Raw genomic sequence first — 22054 nt, 5'->3', positions numbered from 1 at the left:
AAAAAGAAGATAGCAGGAGAGGAAGAATGAAGGGGAGTAATTCGGAGGGGGAGAGGAACCATGAGAGACCATGGACTCTGAAAAACAAACTGAGGGTTCTAGAGGGGAGAGGGGTGGGGGGATGGGTTAGCCTGGTGATGGGTATTAAAGAGGGCACGTTCTGTGTGGAGCACTGCGTGTTATGCACAAACAATGAATCGTGGAACACTACATCAAAAACTAATGATGTAATGTTTGGTGATTAACATAACAATAAAAATTATTTAAATATAAAAAATAAATTTATTAAAGTTCTAATAAGTTTTACTTTATTACCTATGTTGTTTGGTATATACAATTTTTTAACTCTTACATTTTAGTCATAAACTGTGTATTTTATAATTGTATAATATTTTTCTTTATTCTGCTAAGTACTTTTGACCTTAAAATTATACCTTGACTGATACATGCTTCTTTGCAGTTACCTGAAAACAAAATACTCTTTTCCCTCAAAAGATGCTCTCTGCTTTCCCTGGTGGCTTCTTGACCTTGAAAAGATGAGACCTTTAGAATACTTTTATTTTATTTTCTCTCTTCCTTTTTCTCCTTATCCTCTTTTTCCTCATGAGATTTTGGAAGTATTTTTACTTCTGCCTACCTTCATCTCACCTGTCTACAACTCTTTTACTTTTAATAGTTTAGAAATTTATTAAAATGTTTATATGATATAGTCTTTTTGTTTCAAGAGTCTTTATCATATAAGTTATACATTCCTAGACATTTGGTTATTATTTAAATGTATATTATATAATATAAACTGAAAGTTTCATTGATTACAATATTACTCTTTTTCTTCATCTTCCCTGTTACCACATCTCTTTTTCTGGTTTATTTTTTCTTAGTTAGAACCTTTCCTCAATTATTTTTCTTAATTGGGGTGCCTGAGAAAATACACTCTCTGAATTTTTGCATATTTGCAGTTTTTTTCATGTATCAAAATGTAAGCTTGTTGGCACAGGATTCTTTCATCACTGTCATCTGTGAATGTTCTTTAACTTTGTTTTTTAAATTATTTTTTAAAGATTGCTTTATTTTAGAGAGAAAGAGCGTTCACGCAAGGGGGGACAGTGGTAGTGGGTGAGGGAGAGAATCTTCAGCCAACTCCCCGCTGACCACAGAGTCTGAGAGGTGGGGGGCTCGATTTCATGACTCTGAGCTGAAATCAAGAGTCAGATACTTACCCACCTGAACTACCCAGGAGCCCTCTCTTTTTAAAGTACAAAAATGAAGGGTCCAATGAGGAGCTGATTAACTTTTATAGGTTATTTGCTTTTTAGAGCTGGGTGCTTGATGTGATCCAGCATCCATGAACTTTTATCCCTAAAAACCTCTTTTTTTTTAAGTTCAGATTTCTTTTCTTTTTTGAGGGTTTTTTTTTTTTTGAGTATACTTGACACACAATATTACATTAGTTTCTGGAGTAAACATAGTGATTCCACAACTCTAAGTGTTATGCTGTGCTCACCCTAAGTGTATCTACCATCTGTCACCACACAATGCTTTTGCGATATCACTGACTATATCCCACATGCTGTACCTTTTATTCCCATGACATAACATGGAAGCCTGTATCTCCCACTTTTTCCTTTACCCATTTTGCTCCTCCCCCCCACCTCCCTTCCCTCTGGCAACCATCAGTGTATTTTTTTGTATTTATAGGTCTGATTCTGCTTTTTGTTTCCTTGTTTATTCATTTGTTTTATTTTTTAGATTCCATATATGAGTGAAATTATATGGTATTTGTCTTTCTCAATCTGACTTATATCTGACCCTCTGGGTCTGTCTTGCTATTTCAGATTCCATTCTTTTTTATGGCTGAGTAATATTGCATTTATATATATATATGGCACATCTTTATCCATTCATCTATCAGTGGACACTTAGATTGCTTTCATATTTTGGCTATTATAAATAATGCTACAATAAACATAGGGGTGCATATATATTTTTGATTTAGTTCTTTCATTTTCTTTGATAAATACCCAGTAGTAGAATTACTGGATCATAAGGTAGTTCTATTTTTAATGTTTGAAAAACCTCCATACTGTTTTCCATAATGACTGCAGTATTTTACATTCTGACCAGCAACACCAGGAAGGTTTCCTTTACTCCACATCTTTGCCAATACTTGTTATTTTCTGTTTTTTCCACAATGACCCCCCCCTTTTTTAAGATTGATTTATTTATTTGAGAGAGAACACGCATGTGCAGGGTTGGGGAGTGCGGAGGAAGAGGAAGAGAGAGTCTGAAGCAGGACTCATTCTCAAGATCCCATGATCTCATGATCATGTGATCATGACCTGACCTGAAACCAAGAGATGCTTAACTGACTGAGCCACTCAGGCACCCCTGATAATGGCCTTTCAAATGGCTGCGAGTTTAATTTTTATTTAAACTCATTTAAATAAGTTTTAATATTTATTAAACTCATTTTTAAAACAATTTTTTAAAAATCTGTCAATTAAAAAAAAAATCTGTCTCCTATGCAGGGAGGGCTTTGTGACATTGAGCCTGAGAATAGAGAACTCATAGCACCACCTTACTTGCTTACTCTTCTGTCCTTAGAATATTTTAAGCCCATTTATACCCGTAATATAAATAACAGAAACTCAGTGATTTGCAGTACACCAAGTCTGTATCAGTGACTTAATCTCAGTTTCCTCACCTGTGAAATGAGGGTCTTTGGTAATTTACTTCCTAGATTGTCTGATTTGGTTGTTACCATAGTCCACATATTTGCAGAATAAAAGTCAGGATTGCTGTGAGACTTTTACCAGCCTTCCACAGATTGTGGAAGTCTTCCCTTTCTAGCCTATGTATTTCTCATGCATATATGTAAAAGGCCAGCCACATAGGTCTACTTAATCCTTAAATCTAGCTCGTCGTCTCCTTTAATTGTCCCTTCTCCCTGGAATCTTTCTTCCACTGATTCTCACCTGCCTTTACACCTAGGTTTGGTGGAAGTCTTATTCTGATCTTCAGATAACAGCTGAGATCTCACTCTAAGAAGTCTTCCCAGGTCTCTGTAGCCTAAATTAATCTCTAAATTGTTACTCTCATAAACCTTGTATTTTTAGTCTTATCACATTATGCATTTTATTATAGAGGGGTGTGTGTGTGTGTGTGTGTGTGTGTGTGTGTGTGTTTAATTTTATTTGACCTTCTTTTACAGTTTAATATGCTCCTACACTACTGGGACCATACCTTACTCTTATTATGACTTTGTGCCTCTGTCAGGGCAAGTAGATCTTTAATATATTTTAACTGAATTTGAGCAAGAATGGAAAAATGTATATTGACCAGTAATCAGTTTTTTGGCTTAGTTTGGATATTTTTGCAATCAGCAACACTTTCAGTAGATTTTCTTTGTACTTTATATCTACTTTTTTTTAGGACAGGTATTTCTTAAGTCAGCAAGAAAATTAACTACAACAGGAACTTCATTAAAGCTACAACTTAGGATATGCAAATGTGAAAGGTTTCTAACTTTACCCAGTACATTTCGCATATATCATTAGTCACTGTTAGACACTTCGGTCTTGCTTAATATAATTCAGTGCTGAATGTGTATTTTAATGTGAGAGTTTTGACATCAACGTTTTTAACTTTCGTATAATTTATAATCTTAACTTTGAGTTAATGGAAATTGTTGCTTCTATAGATTGTGGTTTGAAACTGCTAATAAGTTCAGTCAGTAATACATGATCTTTAGCTCCTAAGCCGTGAATAGTAGATTTCATTTTTTGTTAAAATCTATGTCTGAATTGAAAGGGGTCACAGGGTCTGAATGGTGAATAAAGCAGTAGAATGCTAATCAGAAGATAGAAGTACTAGACTCACTCTATTATTAACTTCCACTGTGTTCAGTAATCTAAAATAACATGGATACTAATCTCCTTTTTAAATTGTTAATAATAGCTCCTGCTACTTGATAGCTTGTGAAGTGCTTTCATCGCCATTTAAAAAAAATGTTTTAACTTCTTGCAGCTCTTTGAGGTAGTTTTGGATCATCCCTGTTTTATAGATGCAGAAATTGAGACTTAGAGAAATTAAGTCACTCAAGATTTGGCTAGCAGTAAAATAAGTACAAATATACTTGGAACTAGACCCCAGAATTTACCCCACAGTTAAGACCTTTAGCTGTAGTCATGTTGTGGTGGGTTTTTTGCTTATAGGGTGCTGCAAAAATGCACTGATATTATTATCAAATAGTGTTCTCAAATGTCACAGTAATATATACATTCCATCGCACATTTATATCTGTTTCCCTGGGTGGTGTCTGATAACATTAAATTTCAGGAGTATGATTTTTATTACTTTTTCCAAGTGAATAATTGTAAAAGCTATTCATAATTTTTTTTATTTTTTAAATTTTGCATCAAACGAAGATTTCATCTTAAAAGTACAAAATAATTTTAAAAACATGGTTACCTGATGTTGACTGTTAATATCTTTATATAAAATTTTTATTCAACAATTGATTAACAAGTATTTCTGAATTTTTCTGTATTCTACAGAATGGTTAATAACGCTGATCATCTCTAGGAAGGATATTGATTCACCTCATGTAAAGTATGCTCAGTTCCTTTCCAGTGGTGTAAGTATCTAGTCCTTTTCTTACCTTCCCTATTGTTTTTAATAAAGTGAAGAAATCATTATGATTATGATCCAAAAATGACAGCAGGCATTCACAGAGTTGAAAGAATTTTTTCATAATCATAGTGGAAAGGAATGAATTTTGAAATCTATCACTTTCTCTTTTACCATTTATTTTCAGCTTTGAAGTCTGACATTTATTTTTAACATAAAACTACTCTACTAATTATTTCAAACTGCTTAATAGGTTAGAAACTTACAAAATAGATGGCTAGCTAGTGTTAAATTCCTTGTGACAAGCAGAATATTGGAAGCATATTTACCTTAACCCCGCCTTTGTGTGCAAACTCCGAAGCACCTTGGCCATTTTCCTTTACCTCCTGGAGATAATAATGTAGTTAAGCCTGTTAGCTAATGTCATCAGTAGCCTTTCTTTGGAGTCAGGCGAAAAATACAAATTGAGATGGTGGTATTATGTTGAGAGTTTTTTGTGCTAGGATATGAACTGTAACCACTAGTTCGTATTAAATAGGGCTCTGAATAAAAGTATTCCGGGAATTTCAGATATTAGAGAAGATAAAGTATCTTTTAGCTCATTAAGTGCATCTTTAGAGTCTAATGCAGAGTGCCTTTAGCATAAGTATTTTCTAAAATTCAGTGCAGTCTGTATTTCGATTAAATTCCTTCCGTTTTGTTTGACAGTTCTATAATCCAATAAGTAGACATTAACATAGATTTTCTTTATTATTTGGGTTTTTCATTAAAGTTTTTTCCCTCTCCTGTTGACTCTATCATATATCAAAGAATCTCTGGAATAGGCCCAGGTGTTGTGAACTGTAGCCCGAGTTTCTGCTAAATAGCTATATCCTTGGGAAATGGCACAGCACTGCATTGCTTTTGGCCTTAGTTTCCTTTTTTTTTTTTTTAATGATATACTTGCTAATGGCTGTTTTTAATAGCCATTAGAATGTAAGCATCATGAGGCCAGGAGTTTTTGCCTGATCCGTTCCTTGTTGAATCCTTTCTGCCAAGTACATGGTCTGACATATAGGCCATATTCAGTAAATGTTAGTTGAATGAATGATTTTTCTCTAAATGGTGTCCAGTTCCCTGATTCCACACCTAATTTATATTTCCCTCTATAAACTTGCATATTTTTACTTCGATTTTTTTTCCCCACACATGTATAAGGTGGCTACAGTAAGAAAATTTCAATCTTAATCAGTGGTAATTTAAAAATAACTATTATATAGTATGATTGGCACATTGGAATATAATCTCATTTTTCTCAAAGTCTTTTTATTATGAAAAGAACATTTTTGTGTTGTCGTTTGTAGTCATAGCCTCTAATCTTTTGTTTTAGTCAGTTCTCCTATTGGTTTGAATTACAGAATCATCTTATCATACTGTCAAGCTCAGTCCCCAGTAAATCTTCATTTCTTACTTATTCTCACTTCTTATTTTATTTTTTTATTTTTTATTTTATTTTTTAAGATTTTATTTATTTATTTGACACAGAAAAAGCACAAGTAGGCAGAGCGGCAGGCAGAGAGAGAGGGAGAAACAGGCTCTCCACTGAGCAGGGACCTGGACGTGGGGCTCAATCCCAGGACCCGGGGATCATGACCTGAGCCGAAGGCAGCCTCTTAACTGAGTGAGCCACCCAGGTGCCCCTCTTACCATTTTAAACTTTAAGATTCCCACTCCTTTGGTGGTAATAATAATTGTGAAAGAGGCTAATGTGCCATAAATAGTAAGAAGGGCCTGAGTACATCTTTAGTTGATGGATATTACGATTACCTCTAGAATGTAAATACAAAGTATGCGAAACAAAACTAACTTATGAGTAGGTCATATTTTGCCTAGTCATTCTAGATAAAAGGATAGCAAGCAGAATCAAGCTGAAGAAAATGCTAAATGCTGTTATTTTAATAAACTCTTAGTAACTATTAATGTTCTACAAGTAAGATAGTAATGTCATTTTTGCACAGGTGATTTCAAGATTAATCATTTGTAAATGCTTTAACCTTCTTTGCTCTGTATGTTTGTAAAATTTAGTTTAAGAAAGTGTTCTGGACCAAATGCCAATCTAAGAAGGGTTTAGGTACAAATCCAAGTAGGGATAAAATTTATTATAAAATAGGTTTACTATTATGGTCCAATAGTATAGTCTTTTGGAATATCAGTTTATGAACTGAGCCATAATTCCTGAATTTAACTGTTCTTTTATGCTTTAAACATTGTCTGTGTTACTGCAGTGTCAAAATTCTTCTCACATCATTTTCAATTATTGTTGGCCTGAGTCTGCATTCAGATTAGTCATTTAAATTGAAAGACATTCCTTATCCTGTGAACAGCTCTTGTGCTACATAAGAAAATTAATTCAGTTTTTACATGTAATCTTTTTCTGTTATAAAAGAATTGCTGGTATCATAGATTTAGATGACCTTTGTAGGTCATTTACTGCCATAATTTCAGGATTACATGCTTAAACTAGGTAAATTATGAGAAACAAAGTGTGGAAATGACAGGCTATACCTTTGTTTATGTTAATGCACATGGAGATACTATTCTTGATATCCAAGAAAACTTCTAATCTTGGCATTTTCTCAGTGAAATATAGTACATTCAGTGTCATATGCATGATTTGATCCTGGTCGTGCCACTATCATTCTACTCTGTAGGGATCATGCATTCCCTTTTAGCAATTGTAGATCTTTTTACATTAGGTGTATCTTTGTACTAGGGACCTCTCTTGGTGCAAGGCACAAACGTCCAATTTAAACAAGGTATAGCATAAAGGGAAATTTATGCTCTTATATAACATATAGCAAGAAGGACAGAGATGTAGCAGGGACTCAGGAATTACTAGAACAAAGAGTATGAACACTGCAGAGCTTTCTCCTTTGCTCTGCATTTCCTATTATGTCTGCTTTATTCTCCTACACAGTCGCTTCTTTCACACTGTGAGGAATGTATCAGACTAGTATCTTCCTGCAGCTGAGAACGGTTATAGTGACTATCCATTTTCCTGCTGATCTAACCTAAATATTTTGAGGAGAGCAAGGCTTGGCTTCCTTATGTGCCCACCCTGTTGGCTAGGAGGTGGGGTATTACAAGAGGCAGTCCCAAGAACATGTGGTTGGAAACAGTGAGGCACTTGAGGCTGAAAAAATAATACATATGTTCTGTTAACTCCTTTTATGGCTTTTGGAATAAAAATGTTTCTCATAGTGAATCTGAAATGACATAAAATATTAACTTGTTTTGGATACTGTGAGTCTTGATAGTTCTAATATAAGCTTTGGGATGGCATTTTTCATTAACAGGTTAAATTCATATAAAATTTATTTTAGTTTTATGCTGTCATACAGTGTCCTGCTCCATACAGAAAAAGGTTTAAAGAATTATATACAGATACTACCTGTTCTGATATAAATAGGATAGGAAAATAAATAGGAAAAAATCAGGATTGATGTTTTTTGTCCATATAATAAAAACAGTTCTCGAAGTCTCATTTAAACTAAGGTCAGTTTATGGTGTATTTTGAAAGCATTAAGACTGAAGTTAGCAAAGGACAGGTCTACTTTATTTACAAGGGGAAAGAATAATGTATAGAAACCTCAGCTTACCAAATCAGTAAATTCAGGGGTTAATTATTTGGATTCTAAAGGGATTGGGCAGTTACATTTATTTATTTAAAGATTTTTAAAATTTATTTGAGAGAGAGAGTGCATCACAAGCAGGGGGAAGGGCAGGGGGAGAGAGAGGGACAAGCAGACTCACCGCTGAGCAGGGAGCCCGGTGTGGGGCTCCATCCTAGAACCCTGGGATCATGACCTGAGCCAAAGGTAGACATTTAACCGGCTGAGCCACACAAGCGCCCCTGTTTTTAATTTCTAATTTTAATTCCAGAATATTTAATATACAGTGTTATATTAGTTTCAGATTTACCATATAGTGATTCACCAATTCTGTACATTACTCAGTGCTCATCATGATGTGTACTTTTAATCTCCTTCACCTGTTTCACCCATCCCTCACCTACCTCCCCTCTCACAGTTTGTTCCCTATAGTTGAGTCTTTTTTTTTGTTTGTCTCTTATTCTTTGTACAATTTGTTTTGTTCCTTAAATTCCACATGAGTGAAATCATGATATTTGTCTTTGACTGACTTATTTCACTTAGATTTATACTCTCTAGTTCTATCCACATGGATAGAATGGGAAGATTTCATTATTTTTATGACTAATATTCCTCTCTCTCTCTCTCTCTATATATATATATATATATATATATTTATATATATATACACACTACATCTTCTTTATCCATTCATCTAACAGTGGACATTTGGGCTGGTCCATAATTTGACTATTGTTAATAATGTTGCAATAAACATAGGGGTGCATCTATCTTTTTGAATTAGTGTTTTCATTTTCTTTGGGTAAATACCCAGTAGTGGAATTACTGGATCATAGGATAGTTCTAATTTTAATTTTTTGAGGCACCTCCATACTATATTCCACAGTGGCTGCACCAGTTTGTATTGTCACCAACAGTGCACATGAGTTCCTTTTTCTCCACATCCTCACCAATACTTCTTGTTTCTTGTGTTTTTGACGTTAACCATTCTGACAGGTGAAGTGATACCTCATTGTAGTTTTGATTTGCATTTCCTTGATGATGAGTGATGTTGAACATCTTTTCATGTGTCTTTTGGCCATCTATATGTCTTTAGAAAAATGTCTATTCAAGTCCTCTGCCCATTTTTGAATTGGATTATTTGGGTTCTTTGGTGTTAAGTTGTATAAATTCTTTATATATTTTGGATACTGACCCTTTATTGGGTATATCATTTGCAAATCTCTTCTCCCATTTAGTAGGTTGTCTTTTAGTTTTGTTTCTTTTGCTATGCAGAAGCTTTTTATTTTGATGTAGTCCCAATTGTTTATTTTTGTTTTTGTTTCCCTTGCCTCAAGAGACATATCTAGAAAGGTGTTTTCATGGCCAGTGTCAGAGACACTACTGTGTGTGCCCTTTTCTAGGATTTTTATGGTTTCAGGTCTCACATTTAGGTCCTTAATCCATTTTGAGTTTACTTTTGTGTATGGTATAAGAAAGTGGTCCAGTTTCACTCGTTTGCATGTAGTTCAGTTTTCCCAACACCATTTGTTGAAGAGATTTTTTCCTATTGCATATTCTTGCCTCCTTTGTCGAAGATTACTTAACCACATAATCATGGGATTATTTCTGAGCTTTCTGTTCTGTTCTATTGATCTGTGTGTTTATTTCTGTGCCAATACCATACTGTTTTGATTACTAGTGATTTGTAGTATATCTTGAAATCTGGATGGTGATACATACAGTTTAGTTCTTCTTTTTCCAGATTGTTTTGGTTATTTGGGTCTTTTGTGGTTCCATACAAATTTTAGGATTATTTGCTCTAGTTTTGTGAAAAATGCTGTTAGTGTTTTGATAGTGATTGCATTAAATCTATAGATTGCTTTGGGTAGTATGGACATTTTAACAGTATTGGTTTTTACAATCCATGAGCATGGACTATGTTTCCATTTGTTTGTGTCATTTGGCATCTGCTTTTAAAGAGAAGTTCTTAGGATTAGGGTTTAATACGTTGCTAAGCACTGGTAGAGCAGACAAATGGCTAAGGGTTATAACAGAAACTAAAGTATTAAGTGTCTCTTATAAGCCACTTGGAAAATGTTCACATAGCTCTTTCAACAAACTTTATTTAAGCCTAATATACCTACTGAAAATGCACAAATCAGTAGTCACTACTTGGTGGATATTCACACTGTATATACCAGTGTAATATAATTAGCATAGAACAGAACATTACCAACACTGCATAACATTTTAATAATAGATCATTTATGTGAAGCCAGGTATATTGTTCTTTTGAAATTGGTCAGGAGAAAAAAATAAATGAGTTACTCTGGTTGCAGTTTTCTCTTCTCTCCCAACTAGATGATGATATATTAGGGAGGGGGATATATTAAGCTAACAAGTAGTAAAGTACAATTGTAATAGCCAAAGCATTTAAAGATTTATTTGTTTGAGTGAGAGAGAGTAAGAGCTCGTGAGCTGGGAGAGGGGCAGGGGGAGAGAATCTTCAAGCAGACTCCTTGCTGAGCCAGGAGACTGACACGGGGCTTGACCCCACAACCCATGAGACCATGACCTGAGCCAAAACCAAGAGTCGGATGTTTAACTGACTGAGCCACCCAGGTGCCCCATAGCCAAAGCAGTTAGAATAGCTAATGATTGGAAACAGTCCATGTGTCTAAAATAGGATGGATAAACAAACATGGAGTATCTTCCTATAATGAAGTACTACTCAACAGTAAAAAGGAACAAACTGCTGATACACACTACATTGGATATGAATCTCAAAAACTTTATGCTGAGTGAAAAGAGTATGTAGAAATTCCATTTATGTAAAGTTCTAGAACAGGGAAAACTAATCTGTGATGGGAAAAATCTGAGCAGTGGTTCCCTGTGAGAGAAGGGGCCAAGGATTAACTGGGAAGGGGGCACTTCTTGGGATGTTAGTAATATTCTGTATCTTCACAGGCGTTTTCACAGGTAATATATTTTTTACAGTATGTACTTCTCAAAAGTCATAGAATGGTAAACATAAGACTTGTGTATTTTCTTTTATGTAAATTTTTCCTCAAAAGAAAAAACCTGAACAAATACTGGGTTTTAATTAATGCAATGCATGTGGAAATATATAGGAGAAAGTATACAGATGTCTGTAACTGATTTTAAAATGCATAAAAAATAAGATGAATATAGGTATGGCTACATAAGGGAAGTTATAAAGTTAAGTTATAAAGCAAGTAAAATGTTAACAGTAAAACATAGATGGTTAGTATGTGAGTGTTCACTGCAAATTTCTTTTAATTTTTGTGTATGTTTAATGTTTTTCATTATAAAATGTTCGAGGAAAAACCCAGGCAATCAAGAAAGAATGTAATAATTATGAAAATAGGACTTGTATCACAGATAGCTTGTCACAGTGAGTATTGGAAGAAAGTGGAAGATAACGTACAAGTCTAAGGCAGACATCGTGACCTATGACCACAAATGGCTTGCAGCATGTTATTTGTGGTCCACAAAATGTGTTTGTTTTATTTTTAATTAGCCTGTCTCTAAAAGTAGAGTGATTTCACATAAAAATTCTAGATTTCTGCCTGCTTATTTTTAGAAGGATCTGAAAGACAAAACAATCAATGGAACAGAACAGAGAATCCAAAGGTAGATGGAGATTTGTGTGGAAATTTTGTATATGAAAAAGGTTGTATTTCAGATTAGAAGAGAAGAGACATATTACTCAGTAAAGCATATTGGACAGCCACCTATGCATCTGGGAAAAAATAAAGCTCAAATCCTTTCACATTCATTAAGTAAATATAAATTCCAGGTGGAGCAAAGATTTAAATTTAAAAACCTATTACTAGGACCTCTAGTCCATCAGTAGAGTGGTTTTAGCTAAGTGGGTTTTTTTTGTTTTAAGATTATTTATTTATTTATTTGACACAGAGAGAACGAGAGAGAGAGGGAGACAGAGAGAGCAAGCACAAGAGGGGAACCGGCAGGCAGGGGAGAAGCAGGCTCCCCGCTGAGCAAGGAGCCTGATGTGGGGCTCCATCCCAGGACCCTGGCATCATGACCTGAGCCGAAGGCAGCTGCTCAACTGACTGAGCCACCTAGGCACCCCCTAAGTGGTTTTAACTGGAGACTTAAAAAAGTTCAATAGCCTATATCCCAAATCATAGGATTCCAGTAAGTCCTGCTATATGTTGGAAAGCAGAATAATATATGATTTTGGAGTCAGTAAGATCTAGGTTTAAATCTTTTTTCTACTCTTAATCAGACTTTTTGCAAGGTACAGAACCACTCTGAGATTTAGTTTCCTTAATGATCAGTCAATATAAGATTTTAAAAGTCGGCCACAGGACTTTTTTGCTCCCAATCAGATGAAATTACATTCTATGAAACTCTCGCCCAATGCCTGCCTAGAAGTGAATGTTCAGTAAATTTTTAGTGTAGAGGGATGAAGAAACAGACTTTTTTCCCCAAAGATTTATTTATTTATTTTGAGAGAGTGAGAATGAGAGAGAGAGAGAGAGTACATGAGAGGGGGGAGGGTTAGAGGGAGAAGCAGGCTCCTCGCTGAGCAGGGAGCCCAATGCGGGACTCGATCCTGGAACTCCAGGATCATGACCTGAGCCAAAGGCAGTCGCTCAACCAACTGAGCCACCCAGGAGCCCCCAAAGAAACAGACTTTGAACAGCTGTGGGGAACTGGCCCAGAACAGATGTTTACCTGTAAAGGATGAGACAATTCCTTGACATTTATTTCCGTTAGCGAACATTTATTAAGAGCCTACTGTATGCCATGCATCCTATTTGGCACTAGAACTATAAAAAAAAATCTTTAAAAAAATCTTGGATTAGGAAAGTCAGGTTTTATAAGAAAAGAATTCTAGTGAGAATTTTTAAATTTGATAATTTGCTTAAACTTAATATTGTTATGACTCTGACATTTTCTGGCGTGCTACAGTTTCTTGTGTTAGTTAAAGGAAACATAATGTGGAAGCAATTTCCCAAGAAAAATGAATAGTTTGGCTGCAACCATGAAAGATCCATTTCTCGGGATAACTATTAAGAGAGAATGCATTACAGAAATGAGATACTGAACAAAATTGCTAAGTGGTGGGTGAAATGGTGCTTAATAAGTTTTTTTATGTACCTTCTTACTTTTCCGTTTAAATTTTTGCTGGTTATTAGTATTTGCCTGAGCTTACCTTATCAAGTCATTTGTTTACACTAAATGAAGATACAGACTTCCTAGGTCAGTTTTGCTACTTATTAAAACCAGATAATACAAACTGTTTTCACAACAACTTTTCATTACTACTACTCTAATGTAGAGTAATGAATTTGAGATGGAAAAAACACCTGTGAATAACACAAATAGACTAGTATTAAAAGTGTATGTATGCAATCTGTTGTTTTGGTATTATTGCCATAACTGAAATTTTGGTTCAGATATTTACCAAATTGAGGAAAGTGTAAATTGTATGCCATATGAAATTGGGTTTTGTGTTACACCTAATGTCCATCTGCTAATAAACTCAGTAACTGTACCAATCCATTTGCCATGACAAAAACATTTTAGCATGGAATGATAATAACTGTTCTTATAATAATAATGTCTTAATCATTTTCAGTAAAGAAATTGTTGTAGAAATATTTTGCATCATCTCCTGAGCATTCTCTATAATGATATGTTCTTTGGTACATGTTGTAAATAAAAGGATTTTTTTTTAATTTTTTTTTTTAGTTTGCTGGAAACCATGTCTCACTATACAGATGAACCCAGATTTACCATAGAGCAGATAGATCTGCTTCAGCGCCTTCGGCGTACTGGAATGACTAAACATGAAATTCTCCATGCCTTGGAAACTTTGGACCGTCTTGATCAAGAGCATAGTGACAAGTTTGGAAGAAGGTCCAGCTATGGAGGAAGTTCTTATGGAAATAGTACCAACAATGTTCCAGCATCTTCCTCTACAGCTACAGCTTCCACACAGACCCAGCATTCTGGAATGTCCCCATCTCCTAGCAACAGTTATGATACCTCCCCACAGCCTTGCACTACTAATCAAAATGGGAGGGAGAATAATGAGCGATTATCCACGTCCAATGGAAAGATGTCACCCACTCGCTACCATGCAAACAGCATGGGTCAGAGGTCTTACAGTTTTGAAGCCTCAGAAGAGGACCTAGATGTAGATGATAAAGTGGAGGAATTAATGAGGTTAGTTCTTTTGCTTACTCAGAGTCCCCAAAATGTCTATGTTCTTAGATTGGTTTTGAGTAATATACTGTATTTCAGCTACTTATCTATAAGAACTATGATTTCCCCCTCCTTCCCTTGGAGATGAAAGAAAATATTTTCAAATTTTATGATTTTAATTCAAATTTTGTGTTCTCTACCTTAGCCCTTTCTCTTTGCTGCCTGATAAGCCTTTCCCATTCTGTTTATCAAAGCAGAAGTTAGCCTTCTCTTTATAGTACTAATTGCTAACATCTGAATTTTCTGAATTGTTAACACATTCTAATCCTTAGAGTTTTCTGAGAGAAAAGATGATTTTATCATGATACAGAATTTGTACACTTAGTTTTTCACTCTAACATACCACAACAAAATAATTTTGAGCACCTATTTTATAGAAAGCTGTGTTCTTAGGAAGAAAAATAGACATGGTTTCTACCCCTAAGAAGCTAAAAGTTCTATTTAATAGATGCCACACACACACACACACACACACACACACACACACACACATTATCTATTACAAGGTAAGTGTAAGGCTTTCTTGTTTTAAACACTGAGAAAAGAAGTCCACTTTCAAAAGAGGAAATTAGGAAGGGCTTCACACTGGAGCTGGAACACTCTGAGGCCAGTAATCATGTGTTTTTGAATGTTTCCAGGATCTAGAATTGTCCTTGGCACATGCTAAGGGTTTAATATGTTAAGTGAATGGATGAATTTGAGCTAATCTAAAAGGATAGCTTTTGTTTTGAAATATAGGAACTTTATTTAAAGTTAAGGGATTAGTAAAAAGGTAGAAAAGGCAAGGCATGTTTAGTTTTATAAAGGTTGCATGGGCTAGACTATGGTAATAAGAATATTATATTAGGATGCAGTACAGGTTTGGGAAGATTTGAGTTCCACACGAGTAGTTTATGTTTAATTTGGTTGAATTAAGGATTTTTTACAGGTGTGTAGGAATAGACATGATAAAAGCATTATTTTCAATAGATTATTACTACTGTAGTAGGAGGAAAGCCTGCAGATAGAATAGTTACAGTAGATAAAGAAGCTGTAGTACAAATTTGTCAGAATAAAGTTAGAACCTATAATTATGAGTTATAGTTCTTCCTAAGGATTTTAAGACTAAAGATAGTATAATGGTGACTTAATATTGCATATGGAAGATCTATTCTATAGTACCACAGTGGTAAAATCTTTTAAATAAACTGTCCCGAATTTATTTTTAGGGTAGCACTGTGTTATATGGAACTGTGAACTAAATGGACTATTGCATCTAGATTCCAATGTAATTCCTATAATGAATAGTTTCATAGAGCAGCCATAGAACCCTGTTACTTCCACTCCCCCTGCTTGTGTTTTCTCTCTTGCTATGTGTCTATCTGTCAAATAAATACATAAACTTAAAAAAAAACACTTAAAAATATAAGAGCTCAATTTGGTTTTGAATTCATTTTCACTTGTTAAAGCAACTGGCCACAGTTTAGATGTTCCTTTTGAATTTAACATGTGTATCATTGTCATGATTGAGAGGGAGAACCATTGCTGCAAGTAGAAGTTACTTAAGTCATTGAAATATGACAAGGTTAGCTTTTAATTATCCTGAGTAGAGAGGAATCAGCAATAAAATTTATACTGTTGCTGTCATTAATCAGTTTTAATAAGCTTTTAACATAACAATTAATTCCCAAATGTGTATTAGACTACCACAAAATTTGGGGAAATTTTCTTGTTAACAAAAGGCTCTGAAGATTGGCTAAGATCTAAAATTTGACTACAAGGGTCTAAAAATGTAACTACTAGCTCTTACATTGGCATAATGTTGTAATACAACTATGTTCTCAAAATAAACAGAAAACCTATTTAGCAATGATTAGGATTTGTAGTTAAATCCCACAATTAACACACATTCAAGTTTTATCATTAAAAATATACATGTTTTTGCATTATTACCAGTGTTTAATTTACTGCCACTTGTTGCATAGTTAGGATGCTTTATCTTTATCGTATTCTCTGCTTCTTTCTATGAACTGCTACTTCAGTTCTCTAATCATCTAAGGGTCTCATTGAACCTTCTGGCTCTCTTTGGTTCTCTGCCATTGTGTCCTCACCCACACCTGCATTCCTCCTTTGTGCCCGCCTCTTATTTTTTTCAAGTTTGCACATAATAACAATCCTTAGGTCAGAGAGAGAAGTTTATTGCATTACTAATTCTCACTTTTAATCATTATAACCATGCTGTGTATGAAGTACAGCAGAGAAATTGAGATTCATGAAATTTAAATAACTGACCCAAGAGATTTTAAATATTAAGTGTCAGAACCTGAATTCTAACCTATGTCTTTATTACCATGTCTCTGGTATCTGTTGCCTCTGTAAAGAAGTTTTTCATGTCTGTAGATTTCAGTAAGATTTTAAGAACAGTGGTTGATGTAACACAAGTGAAAGTTGTGAATGCCTTAATGAGCTGTTGTTCCTCCCTCCCTCTACCCCTCACATGGCATTTGCCATTTCAGATCAGTTACTAACCAGATGAATTTTTATTTGGTAGAATGTTAGAGAAATTTTTGAGCAGTGATTTTTCTGAGTATCCTGTGCCACATAGGGCTGTACTGCCCTCTCTAATCACTCAACACTCTGATATTGTAGTGGGTTAGATTTGGTGGGCTGTAAGTGGGGAGAATGGGTACCTGAATGCCTTCCTGCCTCCTTTTCTAGATAATCATATATAATTCACATCTTGCATGCTCCATAGCACTCAATCATAAGTTAATATTTTTCAAATCACATAACCCATTGAGTTCATAGACTTAACACCTACTAATTTCAAGGTACACAGAGAAAATTTTTTATAGAAATTAACTTATAAATGTACACCTGATCAACTTAAGAAAGAATCAGAAAGAGAGAAACTGCTACTTTTCCCATTTTTTAATTGGGGTGAAAAAAAAAAAAGAAACCAGATAGTGGGTTCTCAACAAATTATTGAATATATAACATTTTAGGAAGGACTTTAAAGCCAAGAGCTAGAATGAAAACCCATTTCACATATTAGTATTTTTAAAATGCATCTATTAACATACATATTTATAAATCGTTATATATATACATTTGTTAATATTTAGTGTAGATCTGTTCTTTCATGTGTCTATTATAAAATAACAGTTGAAATGAGGCTTTTCAGGAATTCATAAACAATGCCATGTATTAAGTTGTTATTCTTAACTACCCATGTACTAAATTTTATGACTGTATTTTATATAAGATCCAGGACTTTATTCCAAATGCTTAACTATATCCCTAACAATTGGTGATTTAGGGATATGTATTTCCTAAATTCAGTTACAATGTTGTGTATACATATAGAGTAGCTTTTCTTTTAAAAATTTTAAATTATGCTTTATCTCCCTGAGTAGAAATGAAAGGGAGCAGGTTCTTATTCAAAAGTTAAAGAATTTGTATGTAATTGTATTTTCCCATCTGTGATATAGTCTGTCTTTGTAGGTATTGCTCCATCTCTGAAAGTCTTTGAGATAGATGGCTACCTTTAAGGAGTCCTAAAGAATGTGTAGTATTCTCAACTGAGAGAATATGGAAGATCTTAAAGCATACAACTTTTAAACATGTAGTCTTTAATAGTCTTTGTTCCAAAAATGGAAGGATTGCCATTTTGAGCTGGCGTAAATAACTTTTTCCATTCTGATTTGGGAAGCTTAAACATATTTGAGATTAAGAATTTAGAGCTGTTTTATAAATTATCTAGATCAGGTTTGCCATTTACAACCTTTTATCTTCAACTACAAATTTGTTCGTTCATTGAACAAATTAAGCTCTATTATATGCAAACCCCATGATGAATAAGATACAATCTTTGTGCTAAAAGACTTCAGTCTAGTAGGAGCGATAAGACCAGATCGGAACAACTATAATATAGAATAGCATGTAATATATTAGCATGTGAGTAGTATAATTGAAATGATAAAGTTAGTTATTAGAAGAAAGAGATCTTTTTTAGCTGTGAGGATCAGGGAGAACTTCTCTGAATAGATGACAGTTAAATTGTGTCTTAAAGTAAGGGTGATTCTACAAAAAGGCATTACTGATTAATTCATTTGGATATTAAGAAAGGTCTGTAGATAACAATGGAAAGTTTAGCAAGTTATAAAAATAATGGCAATGGAGGGTGGAAAGGAAGAATTTTATCTTCGTGTGGAAAGCACCCAGAGAGAAGAATTCAACATGGCTGTGATTTGGAACAGGTGGTAGGAGATGACATGGATTTTAAGTGGTTTGATGCAAATAGACTGGTAGCTTATCTTGGAAGTAAGCTATGGAATCAAAGAAAGATCCGCTTGTATTTCACTTTAATTTCATAAGACTTGAGGAATACAAATCATGAGGAATGTGAGATTTTAGAAGAAGTGAATTGTGATGAGTGCTGGGTGATTAAAATAAAAACTTGAAAAAATTAGTACTCACAAAAAAGAGAAGTGAAGAAAAGGGATTCATTCTTTTTAAAGAGGATGAAAAATTTCAAATAAAGGGAAAAAGTAAGTAGTAGGAGAGTATATGAAAATTAGATTTAGAGTAAACGAAGGAGTTTTCACACCAAGAAACTGGTCACTTCACAGAGTTACGATGTGGACAGTAGGAGAGGCAACTTGTTAAAGGAGACTGAATGAGGGGGGATATTTGAAAGTTTAAAGAACAAGTTAGCCCTGTAGAATGGAGGTCTTTGAAATACACAAGAGAATTGGACACAAGTGAAAGTTGAATACTACTACTGTCTTGAAAATACAGGTTCTGTATTTTCTGTATTTTCTGAAAGCTTGAGTTATACTACTTCACTTTTAGGAAAGCCTCCATTAGTACCTGTTTTCACTAACTGATAGAAATCTGAAGGGGATTTTTACTTTTACAAAAAAATGCTGTTACCATACTAATGTTGATCTTTTATAAAAGCAGAGTGGCATAATGCAAACTTTCAGAAAGCAGGGGTTACGTGTACCTAGTGAAAATAACTAGATGACACATCATTGCTTGTGTCTAAATTGACTTCATAGAAATCTTTCCATGGTGCCTTAAAGTACCTCATGCAGGTGTTTACTTCAGTCATAGGTAGTTACAGCAAATCATTTGTTTCTTCTTTACCTGGAATTCTTTCTGGGGTTTTATAAAATAATAGTCATTGCTTATTGAATGCTTTTACGGTTTCAAAAATTTTTACATTGAAGGATTTTTTATTTTATTTATTATACACACACATATATGCACACATTTAATACTATATTTCATTTAAATTTAATTTCAGTGTGTGGAGAACAATTTTAAGAGTCTTGTGATGAGGGTCTTATTGTTCTCATTTTACTAGATGATGAAACCAGGGTCCAGCTATATTAAATGACTTGCCCAAGCATAACCTTATTTTTTAAGTCTTACGTTTTTGTTCAATTTGAAAAAGCTTCTCTCTGGCAAAGCAGCTGACAAAAGAGGTTTGTTATTATTTTTTTTTAACTCATCGTGGGTACTTACAAACTTGCTAAGTATCTAAAAATATAGTCTATGAGAGAGTAAGTGAATTGCTGCTGTTTTGCAGACTTTCTGAAGTTCCTTCTGTCTCAATGCAGTCCTTGATAATATCATACTGCAAAGCTGTGAATAATTCACAAACTGGATATTTCCTATTGGAATAGTTGAGTGTTATGTCCTCTTTATGATTTAGTGTCTACTCTAGGTGAATTTGATTTAAAATAAATTGATTTAAATTCCAATTTAAATCAGTAGTCAAAAAAGTACCATTTAATCATTTTCCCCACAAAAGCACATTTTTTGTTTAACCTTAATAAATATTCTCTTAAACTCAGTTTTCACTTTCCTAGAAGGATATTCTATATATTGCAATGCAGTGCTTTCTTTAAATTTTTTCAGATTAATTTTGAAGTTGTATCAGAAACTGAATGATTTGGTTGTTTTAGTTACATAAAGCAAATGAAATTCATACCGCTGAAGTTATCTCTTGCTCAGCTGATTATTGGTGGATATTTGAGAGCCTTTTGGCCTATACTACCTGTATTTTACTGAGCAGTTTGTTTTATTTGACTTTAAAGTGTATTTATTTGTGCCTTTTTCTTTCAGATACACAATTTTTAAATAAAATGAGAATGCATATTTTTCAAAGAAATACTTCAAATATAAACAAGTGAAAGTTTTAGAAAGAATCTAGCTGGCATCTAGATCAGAATCTAGATGAGTATGAGAAATTTTAAATATTGGATTAGGCAGCTGACTATTTTCTTTCTCTAGGAATCTTTTTGATTAGGATTTCCAACCGGTAGATCAGGAATGTACTGTAGAGCTTCAGAATCAAAGTTGTCCCTAACTATCGCTTCTCTGCCACTTTCCAGAATTCCTGAAAGGGAACATGGAATCCACCAACAGAATGTATAGCCCCTCCTCACCAAGGGGCTAAAATATCTGCTGTAATTCAAATCACAGCTGATTCTTTTTGGATAGGATCTTTTCTTTCATTGCTTCAAATAATCTTTAAAGATTATACTCCCTGTAAGAAGTTTGTGGTTCATTTACAACATGATTTGTGAAGATTTCATGATCCCTTTGTCTCAGATCAAGGGTCAGCAAACTTTTTCTGGAAAAGACTAGATGGTAAGCATTTTACACTTTGTGGCCAAGAGGCAAAATTGAGGATATAATACACATACTTACAGCTAAGATAAAACAAAAGGATCACAAATTTTTACTGACAAAATTTAGTATAGAATAATAGTAATTGAATATAGTTTTTAAAATATGGGTCTACTAATGAGAAGAATGGAATTTTTGCTGGAGAGGATATAATACTTTGCTTAATTCATGTTCAAAGTTAGTATTCTCTGTCACCAAGTAATGATTGCAAGTGTTCATCTGTGAAAACCATTCTTAGCTCATAGGTTGTGTAAAAACAGATGGGAGACCAGATTTAGCCATAGTTTGCTGACCCTATATGAGATTATAAATTACTGCTCTTCTGTGTTACTTTTGAGCTTGATGAAAAATCAGTGCTTTACTTATGTAATCCTTTTGAACATAAAGCATTCAAAGAGAAATTGGTTGGTTTTAAGGGTTTAAGTTTAAGTTTTACTTAAGTATTTGTCCTGATGGAGAAATAGAAGTCTTGCCTTTCATTGTTATTCTGGTGAATGTCTAGTCTTGAGAATTTGCTGTTGTCTAGTGGAGGAAAAATTAGGTCTATAATATGTAATCTCAAGGACAAAATATAACATAGTTTTAAATATTCTATATATTACATATAATAGGAAATGAATAAGTGCCTTTTTTATGTTAAAATTATATATTCACCTCATCCCACTTAAATTTTTTTTAGTTTAATAGGAAAAAGAAGGCAAATTAAATTTCTTAAAATGGTTAATATTTTAGCAGTTGTAAGAATAATGATGATTTCTGGTCCTTTAACAAAGGTTTTAAAATTACTGAACAAAATATTTATGCAGTTATAGAGTTAATCTGCAAGCCCACAATCTACTCACAACTGATTT

The 22054-nt window shown here is 34.0% G+C and overlaps 1 protein-coding gene across 10 annotated transcripts in view; it reads left to right on the top strand.

The window, feature by feature from the left end:
• HMBOX1 (homeobox containing 1) overlaps positions 1–22054 on the top strand; it is a 202708-nt gene that overhangs the window by 81931 nt on the left and 98723 nt on the right. For all 10 annotated transcript variants that reach the window (XM_025873765.2, XM_073892540.1, XM_073892543.1 and 7 more), the window contains exons 2-3: positions 4557–4636; positions 14007–14483. In XM_025873765.2, coding sequence (XP_025729550.1) covers positions 4614–4636; positions 14007–14483 — 500 coding nt within the window. In that variant the 5' untranslated portion in view covers positions 4557–4613. The remainder of the gene's footprint in view (positions 1–4556; positions 4637–14006; positions 14484–22054) is intronic.

Source organism: Callorhinus ursinus, unplaced genomic scaffold, assembly GCF_003265705.2.
Source record: "Callorhinus ursinus isolate GAN/ISIS: 27379988/994484 unplaced genomic scaffold, GSC_fseal_2.0 scaffold4, whole genome shotgun sequence".
NCBI classification, from domain to species: domain Eukaryota; kingdom Metazoa; phylum Chordata; class Mammalia; order Carnivora; family Otariidae; genus Callorhinus; species Callorhinus ursinus.
Note: the sequence above shows the minus strand (reverse complement) of the source record. Positions and strands in the feature narration are given on the sequence as shown.